The 27387-nt window shown below is 34.7% G+C and overlaps 1 protein-coding gene across 1 annotated transcript; it reads left to right on the plus strand.

Moving 5' to 3' along the window:
- Nucleotides 1-4257: 4257 nt before the first annotated feature.
- On the plus strand, nt 4258-6915 carry LOC143205775 (uncharacterized). The gene is made up of 7 exons (XM_076418812.1): nt 4258-4265; nt 4365-4546; nt 5496-5659; nt 5734-5860; nt 5912-6047; nt 6164-6558; nt 6842-6915. Exons 1-7 carry the CDS (start codon nt 4258-4260, stop codon nt 6913-6915), a joined length of 1086 nt encoding a protein of 361 aa, XP_076274927.1.
- The last annotated feature ends 20472 nt before the right edge of the window (nt 6916-27387 follow it).

The raw sequence follows: 27387 nt of genomic DNA on the forward strand, positions 1-27387 counted from the left end.
TAGAAGCGTCTTGCGTGTATATAAAGCAGCTGAATTTCACTCACGTTGTTCTGGTTTAGCAACTTTTTCCACGCTTTAAGGCGAATTTTGGATCATTGTTTTTTATCAATTGTCGCATATTTAGTTAACTGTACTGGAGTGTAAACATAGAACGTAATGTGTCTGGTGCTTTATTACGGTCGGTGAAATCTCCTTCAATTATTAACTTTGGGACCAATATTAAAATGAATCTCTGTATGGTTATTGCGTCTTAGTTGTCAGTATAGTCTATTAAAAGTTTTTTTGTACATACATCATCAAGATGTTAATATTTATGTTAAATTGTAATGCTAAACTGTTGTAATTTTTAAATTGGCTTTAGAATCAGACAGTATTTTCCTTCGCATTTTATTTTGGGTTAAAAAAAGGCACAATTCGGTCTAATAAATTCGAACCTGAAACCCAACTAGCCTGTTAAAGTCGTCCGGTTGTCGAAGGTAGGCAAAATTATTCAAACCATTAGTTATAATTACTTCAATTTATAAAAAAGGAAACGTTATTTTAGCGCTTTGATTAATTTGATATATTTTAATCTGGGTAATCTGGCTGGGTAGTCTATCATATTACTTTGTTTCAAAAAAGCCGAAAAGAATAGATAGGATAACAACTGATTAAGTCTTTAATCAGTTATTTCACAAAAGAATGATATAATGGAGACAACCTTTAGCCCGCAAATTTCGTTAGGGAGGTAAATATTGATGGTGTTAAATATTACATATTCCTTCAATTTTACTGAAAATGTTTTTTACCGTGTTGCTGCTGCGCTGAATATTAGTGTATGTACTGTGACATCGCTTATAAATATTTTACTGATATAAACGTCATTAAAAAAATTTTCAGGGAAATTTGTTAGTCTAAAAAATGTAGATAAAAGAGTTAGATATATGTAGCTTTTTAGGGATATAAAACCTCTCTTTATACACGCTTACATAGGCACATATAGGGGCAATGGATTTAAATAGTGTAAAGATAACCTTCAAAGAAGTCTAATGTAATCTCCAGATGTAGTTTTAAAAATGATAAAATTTTTAAAGGATTACATTTTTTATTGACGCTTTCTTGATAAGGCAATAACAAAAAAAGAGCTTATTGATAAATTTGAATATATAAAAAATTGAGCGAAAAAGGCAAAAGTTACAATAACATTTGATTAGGTTTTGTTGGTCATGATATTTATTAATAACTAATTGCAGTTATATTATTGTTCATGCAGGTTATAAGAATAATTTCCAAGGCGACAACCAGAGAGAGAAATAAACCATAATATGTTTTTGTTAAATTTTGAAAATCAATTGTTAAGGAACTTGGAGGAAACATTAGTTATTATTAAGGACAACGCACCATATTATTGCACGCTGGCAGACAAAAACCCAACAACAGCACCAACAAAGGCTGTAAAGAAGAAATGGCTTCCAAAACATGAATTAAGTTTTGAAGAGATTATGCTAAAAACTGAACTATTTCAAATTATTACTACGTAAATATAAATTAAATGTTTCACTGTGTTTATTGCAATTTACTTTGTTTAGAAATAAGGCCGAAAAAAGTTATAGAGTATATCAGATATTTGAACAATATGGTAACATAGTATTACGACTTCCTCCCTATCACTGTGTATTCAGTCCAATTGAGTTGATATGAGTGTAACAAAGAATTATAATAGACATGCTGGTCGAGAAAAACAAGAACTGTTTGGCTATGTGGAAGGAATTATTTTCAACTATTACATCTCTGCTTTGGATGAACTCCATAAGATTGGAAATTAACAGTTTAGAGATTGATTTAGATAAGGAATCAGAAAGTGACAGATATTAAAGGAAACTGTAAGGATATGTGATAATGCTGTGAAATACTGGAAAATTCTGAGTAAAAGTGATGATAATGGAAACTATAAAAGGAATGCACATAGGAAATGGTGATGGATGGTATGAAATATTAGCATGCATATGATTGTAATCGCTCAGAATTAAACATTAGCATTAGGTTAGAATGTATGAGCACATGATGAATACTATCTGTCTTGCATATGTAGAATAATGCGATTAATTTTATCAAGAATGGTGTATCCATGTAGAAGAAGAAATTAAAAATACAGAGATATCATGATACTTGACAAGTAAACATGCCATCGAAGGAAACAAGAACTGAACACAAAATGGTAAATATGCTTTCTAATGAAAATTATATAGATTACTATTATATAAAATTGTTAATTATGTGGATTAGGCATTCAGTGGTATACTATATACACTATATAAAAAAAACTCGCCTAGAACTCCACCTCATGGGTGGAGGTCAAAACAGTTCAATTTAAATATAATAAAACAACTCTACCCTACAAGCTTGTTATACCTGTCTTCATAATTATAGTTTTAAGTCCTTCGATAACATATGTATTAGATGTACTATAATATTACACTAAACTATATATATTTAATAACATTTATCATTTATTATTTTATTTGAACTACAATATTTTTGTATGTTAAAGCCAAACAGAACTAAAACTAGACGGAGTTGATGGGGCAACATTGCGATGTTTCGACGACACATATTTAGATGACATATGTAAAAATTAAATTTGAATATACTCTAGCTCCCATATTTATTTTAGTTCCCTTCTTTTCATAGCTAAATTTTCTAAGTTGTATTTTTTCTTGCCTGATTATGTTCTGAATTTGTTTCGCTTCGAGCCCGTTCACTAGGATGTACTGTGGTTTATACATCATAACACCGTATTATTTATGTGTTTTTTTTTAGATTAATGAGTCTACGATTTTTAATATAATACTTTTGCGATATTTGCTAATTGAGCGAAATTATGTCGCATTTCAGTATGAAATTCGCTAGGATATTTCATCGTCTTAACTATTGTTGGCTCGTTGCAAGGCATTTATGAGTTTCAGGCTCGAGATTCATGCACCCCCCGTCTATTTAACTCCATATGACACTCGCATGACCTCCACCAGTCCTGCCTAATCCCTGCTGACTTCTTGTTCATCAATGACTTCTTCTTGTTGTTCTCACAATGGCTTGATACCCATCTGGTGATCAAGGTCCCGTGCATATTTATTAAACAATCATTCGTAATTCTTGCTTCTTGAATGCTGCTGCTGACCGAACAAACGCTAGCTTCATAAGCTATCATCTCCTTTTCACATTTATCATATTCACCTTTTCTTTACAAATATTGTTCGTAATTTTCCATTTAGTAGTCTGTATCGATTTAACAAACTTTCTAATTCTTTAAAATGTAATATTATTTGCATACTAAAATATGACATAAATGGCAACACTGTATCGCATTGAATTGTTGCAGCAAGACAAAATCGTTCACATCAAATTAGTTTTATCTTTTACATTTCAAAGGCACCTTATTGTTTTCTTTCTCAAGGTCACTTTATATTATTGCTCTTCAAATCGTTAAACGAATATACGCAATATTAAAATAATTTTCCTTTAATTTTCAATTTTTAAAAGATATCTTAAAAACATCAGAAGTTTACGTCTGTTTTTCACTATTGGGTTTAATAATATTTTAAATTGTATCAATTTTACGTAATTCTGTTCATGTATCTTCATTGTTAATATCACATCATCGCTATCATCAACGTATATTATGCCGTTATTGTTATACAACTTTGGATATTCTTAACTCTCTATTTCTCCAAGTCTCTCCATTTCATATCTGCTCTAAATCCTGCCAACTCAATTAACCTAAATGTTAATTAACCCAATGTCACATCTCAGAAGTTTTTGTTTACCTCGTACTCGTCAAATAGCAACTTAATCGTATAACTTCAATCAGATGTATCTCAGCTGATGTTCAACTTGTTGATGTTTAATGGCAATTTATCTTTACAAATGATCTCACACGTCCTATATAAGTTTAAACAGGTCGCCTTTCTAGTCGTTGAATAAACAAACAACAGTTTATTTAATACATAAAATTGGTCTTAAGATATCCTAATACAGGTCGTGTGGAATAAAAACTCTCTTTAATATCTGACAAATCTTTGTTCACAAGTATTTACTAAAATTGTGGAGGTAAATCGAATATATATATATATATATATATATATATATATATCTATATGTATATATATATATATATATATATATATATATATATATATATATATATAATATATAACACACATATTAGTTCTTTTATTCAGGGTAGAAAAATCTATTTGTTGCTTCCTTAAACAAGATAACATGTCTCTGTATAACATATCTATTCTGCATCAGAACAGTTAGCAATAACAACAATCTGACCCAACGAAGGAGCTAGACCTATATAATCGTCGACATCGATTTCGAAGGTCTCTCTATTCTCAATCACCCGACACTCTGGCCGTTCCCATCACCCTGCATTTGATTCAATTCACCACCAGCAGGTTTTGTGTATATTTTCATATATACTACGATATTCTCGAACTTCGAAAATTGTTTATCACTAACAGGCAATTGATGCCAAGTTATAACGGCTTGCCGGTAGTAACCGGTAATGACAAAATTCCAGTCAGTGAAGAAACCCTTTTATACAAAAAAAATGTATGAGGAGGCCTGAAAAGAGACAGCATTCTTAAGAGAGGAATTATAGAAATTAGGAATTGAAATGTCAGAATTAAGGAAATCTTTCGCACCATTCAAACCAGAACAAACTCAAAAAGGAAAATACATCTTCTCCTGACTGATCAGCCAAAAAACAGGGATCCAATAATAGCAACAGAATAATCACCTTAGATACCAAGGTTATTCATATCTACAATAAAAACAAAAGGCCCATTCCCAACCCAGTCTTCACGACAATGACGGGTCATAGATAAGTTTTTCCCATAAGAAGAGAGGAGACTGAACAATTGAACAACCAATAGAAAAAAGATATAACTGAAGATTATCAGAACAAGTTGATAAAATCAAATCATATTCATTTTACCAAATTCCGATGTGTTGTCCAGCACTTAATTCCGAGGATATCATTAAAAGTTGCATCAAGAACAGTGATTTGTTATCATTGCGTTAAGATTGACAATCATTTGAAAATTCTGATGTAGAGAAACTGTGAGTACTAACTATTCATATTTAAAAAAAACATCTAGAGATCACATTTGTCACCGAAAAGAATAGTAAACTTTACAATTTATTTTTATACTGATGGATTTGACACCAAATTTTGTCGTTACATTCATCTAATCAAGCCCGCGACCCCATACTAGAACTGAGTCTTAACTTCGGTTTCAACCTGGTCATTCTTTTTGAGCCGAATCATTTCCAATCCAGCAATACTTGGCCGAGTGTTGTAGATTTTACGTAACGGAAAACATCTCAAACTCGGTCAATATAGAAGTCCTCAACTACCTAGACTCTGACCACCGTCCAATAATTCTGATGGTGTAAAGGCCACTCTAAAAACGGATTAGAAAAAATTTCAATATATTATTTTTAATCAGGTCTCATTTCGGCAATCAAAACCACAGAACAAATTGAGGGAGCAATCATCAAGCTCACTCAAGACATACAAAATACTCACAAGCTCTCCACAATTTCAAAAATGCTGGTGAAAATTATCTGCAATACCAATTCAAAGAAGGCACCGGGATTCGATGAAATCTCAGTCTTCCAATTAAAAAAGTTCCCACACGGCTCGCAAAATTATCGAACATAATCAACTCCATCATGCGACTGTAGCACTTTCCCAAGATTTGGAAGCACGCTCACATCATCATGATCCCGAAAAAAAAAAGACCAAACAATTTGCCTTCAGGCTACAGGCCAATTAGCTTGCTTAGTTCAATCTCCAAGATTGTAGAAAGAAGTATCCTATTAGCCCTTAACCTATTTATTGAGCAAAACCATATAATTCCAGACACTCAACATGTGTTTAGAGCCAAACACTCGTGCGCCTATCAGACCACTCGTTTGGACGTATATTTTAAAAAGACATTGTTGAAAAACAAACCCTTTGTGCAGTCTTTCTTGGCATCACAAAGGCATTTGACAAAGTTTGACACGAAGGTATAATTTATAAAGATGGAAAAGCAGGTTTATCCATAGACTGCACGCGCAGTTGACACTGTCTTCTTAATTGTTTCTCATTCCTCGGATTCGCGAAAAATAGACTCCAGAAACAACTATCCACAGCCGTCCAATGGCTAAAATTATGGAGACTAGATATTAACCCACAAAAAACCCAACCCATAGCATTCCATCGCAAAAGACACCTAACAATATACAAGTTACAAGTAGATATTTCTCCAATCACCAGGCGCAACAAGGCCACATATCTAGGTTTAATGTTCGATAAACAGAACGGTTATTTCAACTACGGAATATCCTCCACGTTGCACCCGCTACTATGTTGTAGGGGTAAATTACCACCAACTATTAAAGTTATGCTCTACAACAGCTTAATTAGATCAGTGATCCTCTTCGGATCAAACACTTGGTCCACCTACACTGCACCAACTCTGATCCCAAAGCTCCAGGTAATGCAAAACAAGTTACACTGGCAAGGTTTGTGCGCTCCGTGGTTTGTCAGGAACTCCCAAATTTACAGAGAAAGTGAAACAAATTTACACCCCAACTATAATCGAATTTCTGAAGAACATGTTCAACAAATTCATCCAAATTTCAACGTTCTCGGATAATACCCTCTTAAAATCCCTCTCGGAGAGTCTTGCACTTCGATAACCTCCAGCTTCCTGTTCAGATCAAGCGGCTTAAAGCCGCACTCGGGCTCTCCCGCCCTCCCATATACCTGCCTTCACGGATATTCATAAACGCCATTTTATGTCAGCAAGGGTTTGTAAGCTAGGAACCAGGGTAGAAAAAAAATCGGAGGTCTCTTCTTCTCCAGGCTTCCTCGAGTAGCTATGACGTCAACTGTAAATTGTTAATCACTCGAATAAATCATAAATAATCCCGTATGTTTCTATCATTTTACCACGTGCCCATCTTCGATTACCATCGATTGTCACATCAGAAGTGAGATTCGAGATGGTTGTTTGAAAAAAGATAAATGATGAAAAGAGGAGACTGAACAATTAAACAACCAATGGTAAAAAGATATAACTGAAGATTAACAGAACAAGTTGATGAAATCATTGCGTTAAAATGGACAAACATTTGAAAATTCTGGTCTAGAGAAACTGTGAGTACTAACTGTTCATATTTAAAAAAAAACATCTAGAGATCACATTCATCACCGAAAAGAACAACGAAATCGCTAATTCATAAGACCAATTTACAATTTTGACCCAAGTTAGAAGCAGAGCCAATATTGTAAGATGTCGATAGTCCATATCTCGGAAACTATAAGAGATAATGCAATTTGGCAATCGGTAATGTAATTAGCATGCCGAATATTACTTGCAATGTGAATTGGAACGAAATCGCTATTTCATAAGACCATTTTACAATTTTTACCCAAGTTAGAAGCAGAGCCAATATTGTAAGATGTCGATTGCCCAAATCTCGGAAACTATAAGAGATAATGCAATTTGGCAATCGGCAACGTAATTAGCATGCCGAATATTACTTGGAATGTGAATTGGAACGGAACCGCTAATTCATAAGACCATTTTACAACTTTAGACCAAGTTAGAAGCAGAGCCAATATTGCAAGATGTCGATAGTCCATATCTCGTAAACAATAAGAGATAATGCAATTTGGCAATCGGCAACGTAATTAGCATGCCGAATATTACTTGGAATGTGTATTGGAACGAAATCGCTAATTCATAAGTCCAATTTACAATTTTGACCCAAGTTAGAAGCAGAGCCAATATTGTAATATGTCGATTGCCCAAATCTCGGAAACTATAAGAGATAATGCAATTTGGCAATCGGCAACGTAATTAGCATGCCGAATATTACTTGGAATGTGAATTGGAACGGAACCGCTAATTCATAAGACCATTTTACAACTTTAGCCCAAGTTAGAAGCAGAGCCAATATTGTAAGATGTCGATAGTCCATATCTCGGAAACTATAAGAGATAATGCAATTTGGCAATCGGCAACGTAATTATCATGGCGAATATTACTTGGAAGGTGAATTGGAACGAAATCGCTAAGTCATAAGACCATTTAACAATTTTGGCCCAAGTTAGAATCAGAGCGAATATAGCAAGATGTCGATAGTCCTTATCTCGGAAACTATAAGAGATGGTGCAATTTGGCAATCGGTAATATAATTAGCATGCCGAATATTAATTGGAAGGTGAATTGGAACGAAATCGCTATTTCATAAGACCATTTTACAATTTTGGCCCAAGTTAGAAGCAGAGCCAAAATTGTAAGATGTCGATGGTCCATATCTCGGAAACTATAAAATATAATGCAATTTGGCAATCTACAATGTAATTAGCTTGCTGAATATTACTAGGAATGTGTATTGGAACGAAATCGCTAATTCATAAGACCAATTTACAATTTTGGCCCTAGTTAGAAGCAGAGCCAATATTGTAAGATGTCGATAGTACATATCTCGGAAACTATAACAGATAATGCAGTTTGGCAAACGGCAACGTAATTAGCATGCCGAATATTACTTGGAATGTAAATTGGAACGGAATCGCTAATTCATAAGACCATTTTACAACTTTAGCCCAAGTTAGAAACAGAGCCAATATTGTAAGATGTCGATAGTCCATATCTCGGAAAATATAACAGATAATGCAATTTGGCAATCGGCAACGTAATTAACATGGCGAATATTACTTGGAAGGTGAATTGGAACGAAATCGCTAATTCATAAGACCATTTAAAAATTTTGGCCCAAGTTAGAATCAGAGCGAATATTGTAAGATGTCCATAGTCCATATCTCGGAAACTATAAGAGATAATGCAATTTGGCTATCGGTAATATAATTAGTATGCCGAATATTACTTGGAAGGTGAATTGGAACGAAATCGCTATTTCATAAGACCATTTTACAATTTTGGCCCAAGTTAGAAGCAGAGCCAATATTGTAAGATGTCGATGGTCCATATCTCGGAAACTATAAAATATAATGCAATTTGGCAATTGGTAATGTAATTAGCTTGCCGAATATTACTAGGAATATGTATTGGAACGAAATCGCTATTTCATAAGACCATTTTACAATTTTGGCCCAAGTTAGAAGCAGAGCCAAAATTGTAAGATGTCGATGGTCCATATCTCGGAAACTATAAAATATAATGCAATTTGGTAATCTACAATGTAATTAGCTTGCTGAATATTACTAGGAATGTGTATTGGAACGAAATCGCTAATTCATAAGACCAATTTACAATTTTGGCCCTAGTTAGAAGCAGAGCCAATATTGTAAGATGTCGATAGTCCATATCTCGGAAACTATAACAGATAATGCAGTTTGGCAAACGGCAACGTAATTAGCATGCCGAATATTACTTGGAATGTAAATTGGAACGGAATCGCTAATTCATAAGACCATTTTACAAATTTAGCCCAAGTTAGAAACAGAGCCAATATTGTAAGATGTCGATAGTCCATATCTCGGAAACTATAAGAGATAATGCAATTTGGCAATCGGCAACGTAATTAACATGGCGAATATTACTTGGAAGGTGAATTGGAACGAAATCGCTAATTCATAAGACCATTTAAAAATTTTGGCCCAAGTTAGAATCAGAGCGAATATTGTAAGATGTCCATAGTCCATATCTCGGAAACTATAAGAGATAATGCAATTTGGCTATCGGTAATATAATTAGCATGCCGAATATTACTTGGAAGGTGAATTGGAACGAAATCGCTATTTCATAAGACCATTTTACAATTTTGGCCCAAGTTAGAAGCAGAGCCAATATTGTAAGATGTCGATGGTCCATATCTCGGAAACTATAAAATATAATGCAATTTGGCAATCGGCAATGTAATTAGCTTGCCGAATATTTCTAGGAATGTGTATTGGAACGAAATCGCTAATTCATAAGACCAATTTACAATTTTGACCCAAGTTAGAAACAGAATCTAAGGTGTAAAATTTCGATTGCCTATATCTCGGAAACTATAAGAGATAATGGAATTTGGCAATCGGCAACGTAATTAGCTAGCCGAATATTACTTGGAATGTGAATTGGAACGTAATCGCTAATTCATAAGACCAATTTACAATTTTGACCCAAGTTAGAAACAGAATCTAAGGTGTAAAATTTCGATTGCCTATATCTCGGAAACTATAAAAGATAGTGCAATTTGGCAATCGGTAATATAATTAGCATGCCGAATATTAATTGGAAGGTGAATTGGAACGAAATCGCTATTTCATAAGACCATTTTTGGCCCAAGTTAGAAGCAGAGCCAAAATTGTAAGATGTCGATGGTCCATATCTCGGAAACTATAAAATATAATGCAATTTGGCAATCTACAATGTAATTAGCTTGCTGAATATTACTAGGAATGTGTATTGGAACGAAATCGCTAATTCATAAGACCAATTTACAATTTTGGCCCTAGTTAGAAGCAGAGCCAATATTGTAAGATGTCGATAGTACATATCTCGGAAACTATAACAGATAATGCAGTTTGGCAAACGGCAACGTAATTAGCATGCCGAATATTACTTGGAATGTAAATTGGGACGGAATCGCTAATTCATAAGACCATTTTACAACTTTAGCCCAAGTTAGAAACAGAGCCAATATTGTAAGATGTCGATAGTCCATATCTCGGAAAATATAACAGATAATGCAATTTGGCAATCGGCAACGTAATTAACATGGCGAATATTACTTGGAAGGTGAATTGGAACGAAATCGCTAATTCATAAGACCATTTAAAAATTTTGGCCCAAGTTAGAATCAGAGCGAATATTGTAAGATGTCCATAGTCCATATCTCGGAAACTATAAGAGATAATGCAATTTGGCTATCGGTAATATAATTAGTATGCCGAATATTACTTGGAAGGTGAATTGGAACGAAATCGCTATTTCATAAGACCATTTTACAATTTTGGCCCAAGTTAGAAGCAGAGCCAATATTGTAAGATGTCGATGGTCCATATCTCGGAAACTATAAAATATAATGCAATTTGGCAATCGGTAATGTAATTAGCTTGCTGAATATTACTAGGAATGTGTATTGGAACGAAATCGCTAATTCATAAGACCAATTTACAATTTTGGCCCTAGTTAGAAGCAGAGCCAATATTGTAAGATGTCGATAGTCCATATCTCGGAAACTATAACAGATAATGCAGTTTGGCAAACGGCAACGTAATTAGCATGCCGAATATTACTTGGAATGTAAATTGGAACGGAATCGCTAATTCATAAGACCATTTTACAAATTTAGCCCAAGTTAGAAACAGAGCCAATATTGTAAGATGTCGATAGTCCATATCTCGGAAACTATAAGAGATAATGCAATTTGGCAATCGGCAACGTAATTAACATGGCGAATATTACTTGGAAGGTGAATTGGAACGAAATCGCTAATTCATAAGACCATTTAAAAATTTTGGCCCAAGTTAGAATCAGAGCGAATATTGTAAGATGTCCATAGTCCATATCTCGGAAACTATAAGAGATAATGCAATTTGGCTATCGGTAATATAATTAGCATGCCGAATATTACTTGGAAGGTGAATTGGAACGAAATCGCTATTTCATAAGACCATTTTACAATTTTGGCCCAAGTTAGAAGCAGAGCCAATATTGTAAGATGTCGATGGTCCATATCTCGGAAACTATAAAATATAATGCAATTTGGCAATCGGCAATGTAATTAGCTTGCCGAATATTTCTAGGAATGTGTATTGGAACGAAATCGCTAATTCATAAGACCAATTTACAATTTTGACCCAAGTTAGAAACAGAATCTAAGGTGTAAAATTTCGATTGCCTATATCTCGGAAACTATAAGAGATAGTGGAATTTGGCAATCGGCAACGTAATTAGCTAGCCGAATATTACTTGGAATGTGAATTGGAACGTAATCGCTAATTCATAAGACCAATTTACAATTTTGACCCAAGTTAGAAACAGAATCTAAGGTGTAAAATTTCGATTGCCTATATCTCGGAAACTATAAGAGATAGTGCAATTTGGCAATCGGTAATATAATTAGCATGCCGAATATTACTTGGAATGTGTATTGGAACGAAATCGCTAATTCATAAGACCAATTTACAATTTTGATCCAAGTTAAAAGCAGAGCCAATATTGTAAGATGTCGATTGCCCAAATCTCGGAAACTATAAGAGATAATGCAATTTGGCAATCGGCAACGTAATTAGCATGCCGAATATTACTTGGAATGTGAATTGGAACGGAACCGCTAAATCATAAGACCATTTTACAACTTTAGCCCAAGTTAGAAGCAGAGCCAATATTGTAAGATGTCGATAGTCCATATCTCGGAAACTATAAGAGATAATGCAATTTGGCAATCGGCAACGTAATTAGCACGGCGAATATTACTTGGAAGGTGAATTGGAACGAAATCGCTAATTCATAAGACCATTTTACAACTTTAGCCCAAGTTAGAAGCAGAGCCAATATTGTAAGATGTCGATAGTCCATATCTCGGAAACTATAAGAGATAATGCAATTTGGCAATCGGCAACGTAATTAGCATGCCGAATATTACTTGGAATGTGAATTGGAACGGAACCGCTAAATCATAAGACCATTTTACAACTTTAGCCCAAGTTAGAAGCAGAGCCAATATTGTAAGATGTCGATGGTCCATATCTCGGAAACTATAAAATATAATGCAATTTGGCAATCGGTAATGTAATTAGCTTGCCGAATATTACTAGGAATGTGTATTGGAACGAAATCGCTATTTCATAAGACCATTTAAAAATTTTGGCCCAAGTTAGAATCAGAGCGAATATTGTAAGATGTCCATAGTCCATATCTCGGAAACTATAAGAGATAATGCAATTTGGCTATCGGTAATATAATTAGTATGCCGAATATTACTTGGAAGGTGAATTGGAACGAAATCGCTATTTCATAAGACCATTTTACAATTTTGGCCCAAGTTAGAAGCAGAGCCAATATTGTAAGATGTCGATGGTCCATATCTCGGAAACTATAAAATATAAAGCAATTTGGCAATCGGTAATGTAATTAGCTTGCCGAATATTACTAGGAATATGTATTGGAACGAAATCGCTATTTCATAAGACCATTTTACAATTTTGGCCCAAGTTAGAAGCAGAGCCAAAATTGTAAGATGTCGATGGTCCATATCTCGGAAACTATAAAATATAATGCAATTTGGTAATCTACAATGTAATTAGCTTGCTGAATATTACTAGGAATGTGTATTGGAACGAAATCGCTAATTCATAAGACCAATTTACAATTTTGGCCCTAGTTAGAAGCAGAGCCAATATTGTAAGATGTCGATAGTCCATATCTCGGAAACTATAACAGATAATGCAGTTTGGCAAACGGCAACGTAATTAGCATGCCGAATATTACTTGGAATGTAAATTGGAACGGAATCGCTAATTCATAAGACCATTTTACAAATTTAGCCCAAGTTAGAAACAGAGCCAATATTGTAAGATGTCGATAGTCCATATCTCGGAAACTATAAGAGATAATGCAATTTGGCAATCGGCAACGTAATTAACATGGCGAATATTACTTGGAAGGTGAATTGGAACGAAATCGCTAATTCATAAGACCATTTAAAAATTTTGGCCCAAGTTAGAATCAGAGCGAATATTGTAAGATGTCCATAGTCCATATCTCGGAAACTATAAGAGATAATGCAATTTGGCTATCGGTAATATAATTAGCATGCCGAATATTACTTGGAAGGTGAATTGGAACGAAATCGCTATTTCATAAGACCATTTTACAATTTTGGCCCAAGTTAGAAGCAGAGCCAATATTGTAAGATGTCGATGGTCCATATCTCGGAAACTATAAAATATAATGCAATTTGGCAATCGGCAATGTAATTAGCTTGCCGAATATTTCTAGGAATGTGTATTGGAACGAAATCGCTAATTCATAAGACCAATTTACAATTTTGACCCAAGTTAGAAACAGAATCTAAGGTGTAAAATTTCGATTGCCTATATCTCGGAAACTATAAGAGATAATGGAATTTGGCAATCGGCAACGTAATTAGCTAGCCGAATATTACTTGGAATGTGAATTGGAACGTAATCGCTAATTCATAAGACCAATTTACAATTTTGACCCAAGTTAGAAACAGAATCTAAGGTGTAAAATTTCGATTGCCTATATCTCGGAAACTATAAAAGATAGTGCAATTTGGCAATCGGTAATATAATTAGCATGCCGAATATTAATTGGAAGGTGAATTGGAACGAAATCGCTATTTCATAAGACCATTTTTGGCCCAAGTTAGAAGCAGAGCCAAAATTGTAAGATGTCGATGGTCCATATCTCGGAAACTATAAAATATAATGCAATTTGGCAATCTACAATGTAATTAGCTTGCTGAATATTACTAGGAATGTGTATTGGAACGAAATCGCTAATTCATAAGACCAATTTACAATTTTGGCCCTAGTTAGAAGCAGAGCCAATATTGTAAGATGTCGATAGTACATATCTCGGAAACTATAACAGATAATGCAGTTTGGCAAACGGCAACGTAATTAGCATGCCGAATATTACTTGGAATGTAAATTGGGACGGAATCGCTAATTCATAAGACCATTTTACAACTTTAGCCCAAGTTAGAAACAGAGCCAATATTGTAAGATGTCGATAGTCCATATCTCGGAAAATATAACAGATAATGCAATTTGGCAATCGGCAACGTAATTAACATGGCGAATATTACTTGGAAGGTGAATTGGAACGAAATCGCTAATTCATAAGACCATTTAAAAATTTTGGCCCAAGTTAGAATCAGAGCGAATATTGTAAGATGTCCATAGTCCATATCTCGGAAACTATAAGAGATAATGCAATTTGGCTATCGGTAATATAATTAGTATGCCGAATATTACTTGGAAGGTGAATTGGAACGAAATCGCTATTTCATAAGACCATTTTACAATTTTGGCCCAAGTTAGAAGCAGAGCCAATATTGTAAGATGTCGATGGTCCATATCTCGGAAACTATAAAATATAATGCAATTTGGCAATCGGTAATGTAATTAGCTTGCCGAATATTACTAGGAATGTGTATTGGAACGAAATCGCTATTTCATAAGACCATTTTACAATTTTGGCCCAAGTTAGAAGCAGAGCCAAAATTGTAAGATGTCGATGGTCCATATCTCGGAAACTATAAAATATAATGCAATTTGGTAATCTACAATGTAATTAGCTTGCTGAATATTACTAGGAATGTGTATTGGAACGAAATCGCTAATTCATAAGACCAATTTACAATTTTGGCCCTAGTTAGAAGCAGAGCCAATATTGTAAGATGTCGATAGTCCATATCTCGGAAACTATAACAGATAATGCAGTTTGGCAAACGGCAACGTAATTAGCATGCCGAATATTACTTGGAATGTAAATTGGAACGGAATCGCTAATTCATAAGACCATTTTACAAATTTAGCCCAAGTTAGAAACAGAGCCAATATTGTAAGATGTCGATAGTCCATATCTCGGAAACTATAAGAGATAATGCAATTTGGCAATCGGCAACGTAATTAACATGGCGAATATTACTTGGAAGGTGAATTGGAACGAAATCGCTAATTCATAAGACCATTTAAAAATTTTGGCCCAAGTTAGAATCAGAGCGAATATTGTAAGATGTCCATAGTCCATATCTCGGAAACTATAAGAGATAATGCAATTTGGCTATCGGTAATATAATTAGCATGCCGAATATTACTTGGAAGGTGAATTGGAACGAAATCGCTATTTCATAAGACCATTTTACAATTTTGGCCCAAGTTAGAAGCAGAGCCAATATTGTAAGATGTCGATGGTCCATATCTCGGAAACTATAAAATATAATGCAATTTGGCAATCGGCAATGTAATTAGCTTGCCGAATATTTCTAGGAATGTGCATTGGAACGAAATCGCTAATTCATAAGACCAATTTACAATTTTGACCCAAGTTAGAAACAGAATCTAAGGTGTAAAATTTCGATTGCCTATATCTCGGAAACTATAAGAGATAATGGAATTTGGCAATCGGCAACGTAATTAGCTAGCCGAATATTACTTGGAATGTGAATTGGAACGTAATCGCTAATTCATAAGACCAATTTACAATTTTGACCCAAGTTAGAAACAGAATCTAAGGTGTAAAATTTCGATTGCCTATATCTCGGAAACTATAAGAGATAGTGCAATTTGGCAATCGGTAATATAATTAGCATGCCGAATATTACTTGGAATGTGTATTGGAACGAAATCGCTAATTCATAAGACCAATTTACAATTTTGATCCAAGTTAAAAGCAGAGCCAATATTGTAAGATGTCGATTGCCCAAATCTCGGAAACTATAAGAGATAATGCAATTTGGCAATCGGCAACGTAATTAGCATGCCGAATATTACTTGGAATGTGAATTGGAACGGAACCGCTAAATCATAAGACCATTTTACAACTTTAGCCCAAGTTAGAAGCAGAGCCAATATTGTAAGATGTCGATAGTCCATATCTCGGAAACTATAAGAGATAATGCAATTTGGCAATCGGCAACGTAATTAGCACGGCGAATATTACTTGGAAGGTGAATTGGAACGAAATCGCTAATTCATAAGACCATTTAACAATTTCGGTCCAAGTTAGAATCAGAGCGAATATTGTAAGATGTCGATAGTCTATATCTCGGAAACTATAAGAGATAATGCAATTTGGCTATCGGTAATATAATTAGTATGCCGAATATTACTTGGAAGGTGAATTGGAACGAAATCGCTATTTCATAAGACCATTTTACAATTTTGGCCCAAGTTAGAAGCAGAGCCAATATTGTAAGATGTCGATGGTCCATATCTCGGAAACTATAAAATATAATGCAATTTGGCAATCGGTAATGTAATTAGCTTGCCGAATATTACTAGGAATGTGTATTGGAACGAAATCGCTATTTCATAAGACCATTTTACAATTTTGGCCCAAGTTAGAAGCAGAGCCAAAATTGTAAGATGTCGATGGTCCATATCTCGGAAACTATAAAATATAATGCAATTTGGTAATCTACAATGTAATTAGCTTGCTGAATATTACTAGGAATGTGTATTGGAACGAAATCGCTAATTCATAAGACCAATTTACAATTTTGGCCCTAGTTAGAAGCAGAGCCAATATTGTAAGATGTCGATAGTCCATATCTCGGAAACTATAACAGATAATGCAGTTTGGCAAACGGCAACGTAATTAGCATGCCGAATATTACTTGGAATGTAAATTGGAACGGAATCGCTAATTCATAAGACCATTTTACAAATTTAGCCCAAGTTAGAAACAGAGCCAATATTGTAAGATGTCGATAGTCCATATCTCGGAAACTATAAGAGATAATGCAATTTGGCAATCGGCAACGTAATTAACATGGCGAATATTACTTGGAAGGTGAATTGGAACGAAATCGCTAATTCATAAGACCATTTAAAAATTTTGGCCCAAGTTAGAATCAGAGCGAATATTGTAAGATGTCCATAGTCCATATCTCGGAAACTATAAGAGATAATGCAATTTGGCTATCGGTAATATAATTAGCATGCCGAATATTACTTGGAAGGTGAATTGGAACGAAATCGCTATTTCATAAGACCATTTTACAATTTTGGCCCAAGTTAGAAGCAGAGCCAATATTGTAAGATGTCGATGGTCCATATCTCGGAAACTATAAAATATAATGCAATTTGGCAATCGGCAATGTAATTAGCTTGCCGAATATTTCTAGGAATGTGTATTGGAACGAAATCGCTAATTCATAAGACCAATTTACAATTTTGACCCAAGTTAGAAACAGAATCTAAGGTGTAAAATTTCGATTGCCTATATCTCGGAAACTATAAGAGATAATGGAATTTGGCAATCGGCAACGTAATTAGCTAGCCGAATATTACTTGGAATGTGAATTGGAACGTAATCGCTAATTCATAAGACCAATTTACAATTTTGACCCAAGTTAGAAACAGAATCTAAGGTGTAAAATTTCGATTGCCTATATCTCGGAAACTATAAGAGATAGTGCAATTTGGCAATCGGTAATATAATTAGCATGCCGAATATTACTTGGAATGTGTATTGGAACGAAATCGCTAATTCATAAGACCAATTTACAATTTTGACCCAAGTTAAAAGCAGAGCCAATATTGTAAGATGTCGATTGCCCAAATCTCGGAAACTATAAGAGATAATGCAATTTGGCAATCGGCAACGTAATTAGCATGCCGAATATTACTTGGAATGTGAATTGGAACGGAACCGCTAAATCATAAGACCATTTTACAACTTTAGCCCAAGTTAGAAGCAGAGCCAATATTGTAAGATGTCGATAGTCCATATCTCGGAAACTATAAGAGATAATGCAATTTGGCAATCGGCAACGTAATTAGCACGGCGAATATTACTTGGAAGGTGAATTGGAACGAAATCGCTAATTCATAAGACCATTTAACAATTTCGGTCCAAGTTAGAATCAGAGCGAATATTGTAAGATGTCGATAGTCTATATCTCGGAAACTATAAGGGATAATGCAATTTGGCAATCGGTAATGTAATTAGCATGCCGAATATTACTTGGAATGTGAATTGGAACGAAATCGCTATTTCAAAAGACCATTTTACAATTTTTGCCCAAGTTAGAAGCAGAGCCAATATTGTAAGATGTCGATGGTCCATATCTCGGAAACTATAAGAGATAATGTAATTTGGCAATAGGCAATGTAATTAGCATGCCGAATATTACTTGGAGTGTGAATTGGAATGAAATCGCTTATTCATAAGACCATTTTACAACTTTAGACCAAGTTAGAAGCAGAGCCAATATTGCAAGATGTCGATAGTCCATATCTCGTAAACAATAAGAGATAATGCAATTTGGCAATCGGCAACGTAATTAGCATGCCGAATATTACTTGGAATGTGTATTGGAACGAAATCGCTAATTCATAAGACCAATTTACAATTTTGACCCAAGTTAGAAGCAGAGCCAATATTGTAAGATGTCGATTGCCCAAATCTCGGAAACTATAAGAGATAATGCAATTTGGCAATCGGCAACGTAATTAGCATGCCGAATATTACTTGGAATGTGAATTGGAACGGAACCGCTAATTCATAAGACCATTTTACAACTTTAACCCAAGTTAGAAGCAGAGCCAATATTGTAAGATGTCAATAGTCCATATCTCGGAAACTATAAGAGATAATGCAATTTGGCAATCGGCAACGTAATTAGCATGGCGAATATTACTTGGAAGGTGAATTGGAACGAAATCGCTAAGTCATAAGACCATTTAACAATTTTGGCCCAAGTTAGAATCAGAGCGAATATAGCAAGATGTCGATAGTCCATATCTCGGAAACTATAAGAGATAGTGCAATTTGGCAAACGGCAACGTAATTAGAATGCCGAATATTACTTGGAATGTGAATTGGAACGGAATCGCTAATTCATAAGACCATTTTACAACTTTAGCCCAAGTTAGAAACAGAGCCAATATTGTAAGATGTCGATAGTCCATATCTCGGATACTATAAGAGATAATGCAATTTGGCAATCGGTAATGTAATTAGCATGCCGAATATTACTTGGAAGGTGAATTGGAACGAAATCGCTATTTCATAAGACCATTTTACAATTTTGGTCCTAGTTAGAAGCAGAGCCAATATTGTAAAATGACGATAGTCCATATCTCGGAAACTATAACAGATAATGCAATTTGGCAAACGGCAACGTAATTAGAATGCCGAATATTACTTGGAACGAAATCGCTATTTCATAAGACCATTTTACAATTTTGGCCCTAGTTAGAAGCAGAGCCAATATTGTAAGATGACGATAGTCCATATCTCGGAAACTATAAGAGATAATGCAATTTGGCAATAGGTAATGTAATTAGCATGCCGAATATTACTTGGAACGAAATCGCTATTTCATAAGACCATTTTACAATTTTGGCCCTAGTTAGAAGCAGAGCCAATATTGTAAGATGACGATAGTCCATATCTCGGAAACTATAACAGATAATGCAATTTGGCAAACGGCAACGTAATTAGAATGCCGAATATTACTTGGAATGTGAATTGGAACGGAATCGCTAATTCATAAGACCATTTTGCAACTTTAGCCCAAGTTAGAAGCAGAGCCAATATTGTAAGATGTCGATAGTCCATATCTCGGAAACTATAAGAAATAATGCAATTTGGCAATCGGCAACGTAATTAGAATGCCGAATATTACTTGGAATGTGAATTGGAACGGAATCGCTAATTCATAAGACCATTTTGCAACTTTAGCCCAAGTTAGAAGCAGAGCCAAAATTGTAAGATGTCGATGGTCCATATCTCGGAAACTATAAAATATAATGCAATTTGGCAATCTACAATGTAATTAGCTTGCTGAATATTACTAGGAATGTGTATTGGAACGAAATCGCTAATTCATAAGACCAATTTACAATTTTGACCCAAGTTAGAAACAGAATCTAAGGTGTCAAATTTCGATTGCCTATATCTCGGAAACTATAAGAGATAATGGAATTTGGCAATCGGCAACGTAATTAGCTAGCCGTATATTACTTGGAATGTGAATTGGAACGTAATCGCTAATTCATAAGACCAATTTACAATTTTGACCCAAGTTAGAAACAGAATCTAAGGTGTAAAATTTCGATTACCTATATCTCGGAAACTATAAGAGATAGTGCAATTTGGCAATCGGTAATATAATTAGCATGCCGAATATTACTTGGAATGTGTATTGGAACGAAATCGCTAATTCATAAGACCAATTTACAATTTTGGCCCTAGTTAGAAGCAGAGCCAATATTGTAAGATGTCGATAGTCCATATCTCGGAAACTATAACAGATAATGCAGTTTGGCAAACGGCAACGTAATTAGCATGCCGAATATTACTTGGAATGTAAATTGGAACGGAATCGCTAATTCATAAGACCATTTTACAACTTTAGCCCAAGTTAGAAACAGAGCCAATATTGTAAGAGGTCGATGGTCCATATCTCGGAAACTGTAAATTTTAATGCAATTTGGCTATCGGCAATGTAAAGATCTTGCCGAATATTACTTGGAAGGTGAATTGGAACGAAATCGCTATTTCATAAGACCATTTTACAATTTTGGCCCTAGTTAGAAGCAGAGCCAATATTGTAAGATGACGATAGTCCATATCTCGTAAACAATAAGAGATAATGCAATTTGACAATCGGCAACGTAATTAGCATGCCGAATATTACTTGGAATGTGTATTGGAACTAAATCGCTAATTCATAAGACCATTTAACAATTTTGGCCCAAGTTAGAATCAGAGCGAATATAGCAAGATGTCGATAGTCCATATCTCGGAAACTATAAGAGATAGTGCAATTTGGCAATCGGTAATATAATTAGCATGCCGAATATTACTTGGAAGGTGAATTGGAACGAAATCGCTATTTCATAAGACCATTTTACAATTTTGGCCCAAGTTAGAAGCAGAGCCAAAATTGTAAGATGTCGATGGTCCATATCTCGGAAACTATAAAATATAATGCAATTTGGCAATCTACAATGTAATTAGCTTGCTGAATATTACTAGGAATGTGTATTGGAACGAAATCGCTAATTCATAAGACCAATTTACAATTTTGACCCAAGTTAGAAACAGAATCTAAGGTGTCAAATTTCGATTGCCTATATCTCGGAAACTATAAGAGATAGTACAATTTGGCAATCGGTAATATAATTAGCATGCCGAATATTACTTGGAAGGTGAATTGGAACGAAATCGCTAATTCATAAGACAATTTATAACTTTAGCCCAAGTTAGAAGCAGAGCCAATATTGAAAGATGTCGATGGTCCATATATCGGAAACTATAAGAGATAATGCAATTCGACAATCGGCAACGTAATTAGCATGCCGAATATTACTTGGAATGTGAATTGGATTGTAATCGCTAATTCATTAGACCATATTACAATTTTGACCCAAGTTAGAAGCAGAGCCAATATTGTAAGATGTCGATAGTCCATATCTCGGAAGCAATAAGAGATAGTGCAATTTGACAGTCGGCAATGTAATTAGCATGCCGAATATTACTTTGAATTTGAATTGGAACGAAATCGCTAATTCATAAGACCATTATACAATTTTGGTCCAAGTTAGAAGCAGTAAAAATATTGTTAAGATGTCGATAGTCCATATCTTGGAAACTCTAAGAGATAATGCAATTCGGCAATCGGCAACGTAATTAGCATGCCGAATATTACTTGGAATGTGAATTGGATTGTATTCGCTAATTCATTAGACCATTTAACAACTTTAGCCCAAGTTAGAAGCAGAGCCAATATTGTAAGATGTCGATGGTCCATATCTCGGAAACTGTAAATTTTAATGCAATTTGGCTATCGGCAATGTAAAGATCTTGCCGAATATTAATTGGAAGGTGAATTGGAACGAAATCGCTATTTCATAAGACCATTTTACAATTTTGGCCCAAGTTAGAAGCAGAGCCAATATTGTAAGATGTCGATGGTCCATATCTCGGAAACTATAAAATATAATGCAATTTGGCAATCGGCAATGTAATTAGCTTGCCGAATATTACTAGGAATGTGTACTGGAACGAAATCGCTAATTCATAAGACCAATTTACAATTTTGACCCAAGTTAGAAACAGAATCTAAGGTATAAAATTTCGATTGCCTATATCTCGGAAACTATAAGAGATAATGGAATTTGGCAATCGGCAACGTAATTAGCTAGCCGAATATTACTTGGAATGTGAATTGGAACGTAATCGCTAATTCATAAGACCAATTTACAATTTTGACCCAAGTTAGAAACAGAATCTAAGGTGTAAAATTTCGATTGCCTATATCTCGGAAACTATAAGAGATAGTGCAATTTGGCAATCGGTAATATAATTAGCATGCCGAATATTACTTGGAATGTGTATTGGAACGAAATCGCTAATTCATAAGACCAATTTACAATTTTGGCCCTAGTTAGAAGCAGAGCCAATATTGTAAGATGTCGATAGTCCATATCTCGGAAACTATAACAGATAATGCAGTTTGGCAAACGGCAACGTAATTAGCATGCCGAATATTACTTGGAATGTAAATTGGAACGGAATCGCTAATTCATAAGACCATTTTACAACTTTAGCCCAAGTTAGAAACAGAGCCAATATTGTAAGAGGTCGATGGTCCATATCTCGGAAACTGTAAATTTTAATGCAATTTGGCTATCGGCAATGTAAAGATCTTGCCGAATATTACTTGGAAGGTGAATTGGAACGAAATCGCTATTTCATAAGACCATTTTACAATTTTGGCCCTAGTTAGAAGCAGAGCCAATATTGTAAGATGACGATAGTCCATATCTCGGAAACTATAACAGATAATGCAATTTGGCAAACGGCAACGTAATTAGAATGCCGAATATTACTTGGAATGTGAATTGGAACGGAATCGCTAATTCATAAGACCATTTTACAACTTTAGCCCAAGTTAGAAACAGAGCCAATATTGTAAGATGTCGATAGTCCATATCTCGGATACTATAAGAGATAATGCAATTTGGCAATCGGTAATGTAATTAGCATGCCGAATATTACTTGGAAGGTGAATTGGAAAGAAATCGCTATTTCATAAGACCATTTTACAATTTTGGCCCTAGTTAGAAGCAGAGCCAATATTGTAAGATGTCGATAGTCCATATCTCGGAAACTATAACAGATAATGCAGTTTGGCAAACGGCAACGTAATTAGCATGCCGAATATTACTTGGAATGTAAATTGGAACGAAATCGCTATTTCATAAGACCATTTTACAATTTTGGCCCAAGTTAGATGCAGAGCCAATATTGTAAGATGTCGATGGTCCATATCTCGGAAACTATAAGAGATAATGCAATTTGGCAATAGGCAATGTAATAAGCATGCCGAAAATTACTCGGAATGTGAATTGGAACGAAATCGCTAATTCATAAGACCATTTTACAACTTTAGCTCAAGTAAGAAGCAGAGCCAATATTGCAAGATGTCGATAGTCCATATCTCGTAAACAATAAGAGATAATGCAATTTGACAATCGGCAACGTAATTAACATGCCGAATATTACTTGGAATGTGTATTGGAACTAAATCGCTAATTCATAAGACCATTTTACAACTTTAGCCCAAGTTAGAAGCAGAGCCAATATTGCAAGATGTCGATAGTCCATATCTCGGAAACTATAAGAGATAATGCAATTTGGCAATCGGCAACGTAATTAGCATGCCGAATATTACTTTGAATTTGAATTGGAACGAAATCGCTAATTCATAAGACCATTTCACAACTTTAGCCCAAGTTAGAAACAGAGCCAATATTGTAAGATGTCGATAGTCCATATCTCGGATACTATAAGAGATAATGCAATTTGGCAATCGGTAATGTAATTAGCATGCCGAATATTACTTGGAAGGTGAATTGGAAAGAAATCGCTATTTCATAAGACCATTTTACAATTTTGGCCCTAGTTAGAAGCAGAGCCAATATTGTAAGATGTCGATAGTCCATATCTCGGAAACTATAACAGATAATGCAGTTTGGCAAACGGCAACGTAATTAGCATGCCGAATATTACTTGGAATGTAAATTGGAACGAAATCGCTATTTCATAAGACCATTTTACAATTTTGGCCCAAGTTAGAAGCAGAGCCAATATTGTAAGATGTCGATGGTCCATATTTCGGAAACTATAAGAGATAATGCAATTTGGCAATAGGCAATGTAATAAGCATGCCGAAAATTACTCGGAATGTGAATTGGAACGAAATCGCTAATTCATAAGACCATTTTACAACTTTAGCTCAAGTAAGAAGCAGAGCCAATATTGCAAGATGTCGATAGTCCATATCTCGTAAACAATAAGAGATAATGCAATTTGACAATCAGCAACGTAATTAACATGCCGAATATTACTTGGAATGTGTATTGGAACTAAATCGCTAATTCATAAGACCATTTTACAATTTAAGCCCAAGTTAGAAGCAGAGCCAATATTGTAAGATATCGATAGTTCATATCTCGGAAACTATAAGAGATAATGCAATTTGGCTATCGGCAACGTAATTAGCATGCCGAATATTACTTGGAATGTGAATTGGAGCGGAATCGCTAATTCATAAGACCATTTTACAATTTAAGCCCAAGTTAGAAGCAGAGCCAATATTGTAAGATATCGATAGTTCATATCTCGGAAACTATAAGAGATAATGCAATTTGGCTATCGGCAACGTAATTAGCATGCCGAATATTATTTGGAATATGAATTGGAACGGAATCGCTAATTTATAAGACCATTTTACAACTTTAGCCCAAGTTAGAAGCAGAGCCAATATTGTAAGATATCGATAGTCCATAGCTCGGAAACTATAAGAGATAGTACAATTTGGCTATCGGCAATGTAAATATCCTGCCGAATATTACTTGGATGGTGAATTGGAACGAAATCGCTATTTCATAAGACCATTTTACAATTTTGGATCAAGTTAGAAGCAGAGCCAATATTGTAAGATGTCGATAGTCCATATATCGGAAACTATAAGAGATAATGCAATTTGGCAATCGGCAACGTATTTAGCATGGCGAATATTACTTGGAAGGTGAATTGGAACGAAATCGCTATTTCATAAGACCATTTTACAATTTTGGCCCAAGTTAGAAGCAGAGCCAATATTGTAAGATGTCGATAGTCCATATATCGGAAACTATAAGAGATAATGCAATTTGGCAATCGGCAACGTATTTAGCATGGCGAATATTACTTGGAAGGTGAATTGGAACGAAATCGCTAATTCATAAGACCATTTTACAATTTTGGCCCAAGTTAGAAGCAGAGCCAATATTGTAAGATGTCGAAAGTCCATATATCGGAAACTATAAGAAATAATGCAATTTGGCAATCTACAATGTAATTAGCTTGCTGAATATTACTAGGAATGTGTATTGGAACGAAATCGCTTATTCATAAGACCAATTTACAATTTTGACCCAAGTTAGAAGCAGAGCCAATATTATAAGATATCGATAGTCGATAACTCGGTAACTATAAGAGATAATACTATTCGGCAATCGGCAACGTAATTAGCATGCCGAATATTACTTGGAATGTGAATTGGAACGGAATCGCTAATTCATAAGACCATTTTACAATTTTGGCCCAAGTTAGAAGCAGAGCCAAAATTGTAAGATGTCGATGGTCCATATTTCGGAAACTATAAAATATAATGCAATTTGGCAATCTACAATGTAATTAGCTTGCTGAATATTACTAGGAATGTGTATTGGAACGAAATCGCTAATTCATAAGACCAATTTACAATTTTGACCCAAGTTAGAAACAGAATCTAAGGTGTCAAATTTCGATTGCCTATATCTCGGAAACTATAAGAGATAGTGCAATTTGGCAATCGGTAATATAATTAGCATGCCGAATATTACTTGGAAGGTGAATTGGAACGAAATCGCTAATTCATAAGACAATTTATAACTTTAGCCCAAGTTAGAGGCAGAGCCAATATTGAAAGATGTCGATGGTCCATATATCGGAAACTATAAGAGATAATGCAATTCGACAATCGGCAACGTAATTAGCATGCCGAATATTACTTGGAACGTGAATTGGATTGTAATCGCTAATTCATTAGACCATATTACAATTTTGGTCCAAGTTAGAAGCAGAGCCAATATTGTAAGATGTCGATAGTCCATATCTCGGAAGCAATAAGAGATAGTGAAATTTGACAGTCGGCAATGTAATTAGCATGCCGAATATTACTTTGAATTTGAATTGGAACGAAATCGCTAATTCATAAGACAATTATACAATTTTATCCCAAGTTAGAAGCAGTAAAAATATTGTTAAGATGTCGATAGTCCATATCTTGGAAACTCTAAGAGATAATGCAATTCGGCAATCGGCAACGTAATTAGCATGCCGAATATTACTTGGAATGTGAATTGGATTGTATTCGCTAATTCATTAGACCATTTAACAACTTTAGCCCAAGTTAGAAGCAGAGCCAATATTGTAAGATGTCGATGGTCCATATCTCGGAAACTGTAAATTTTAATGCAATTTGGCTATCGGCAATGTAAAGATCTTACCGAATATTACTTGGAAGGTGAATTGGAACGAAATCGCTATTTCATAAGACCATTTTACAATTTTGGCCCTAGTTAGAAGC

Source organism: Rhynchophorus ferrugineus, unplaced genomic scaffold (genome assembly GCF_030347505.1).
Source record: "Rhynchophorus ferrugineus isolate W39M unplaced genomic scaffold, kcgeb_rfMv2 rfM14, whole genome shotgun sequence".
NCBI classification, from domain to species: Eukaryota; Metazoa; Arthropoda; class Insecta; order Coleoptera; family Curculionidae; genus Rhynchophorus; species Rhynchophorus ferrugineus.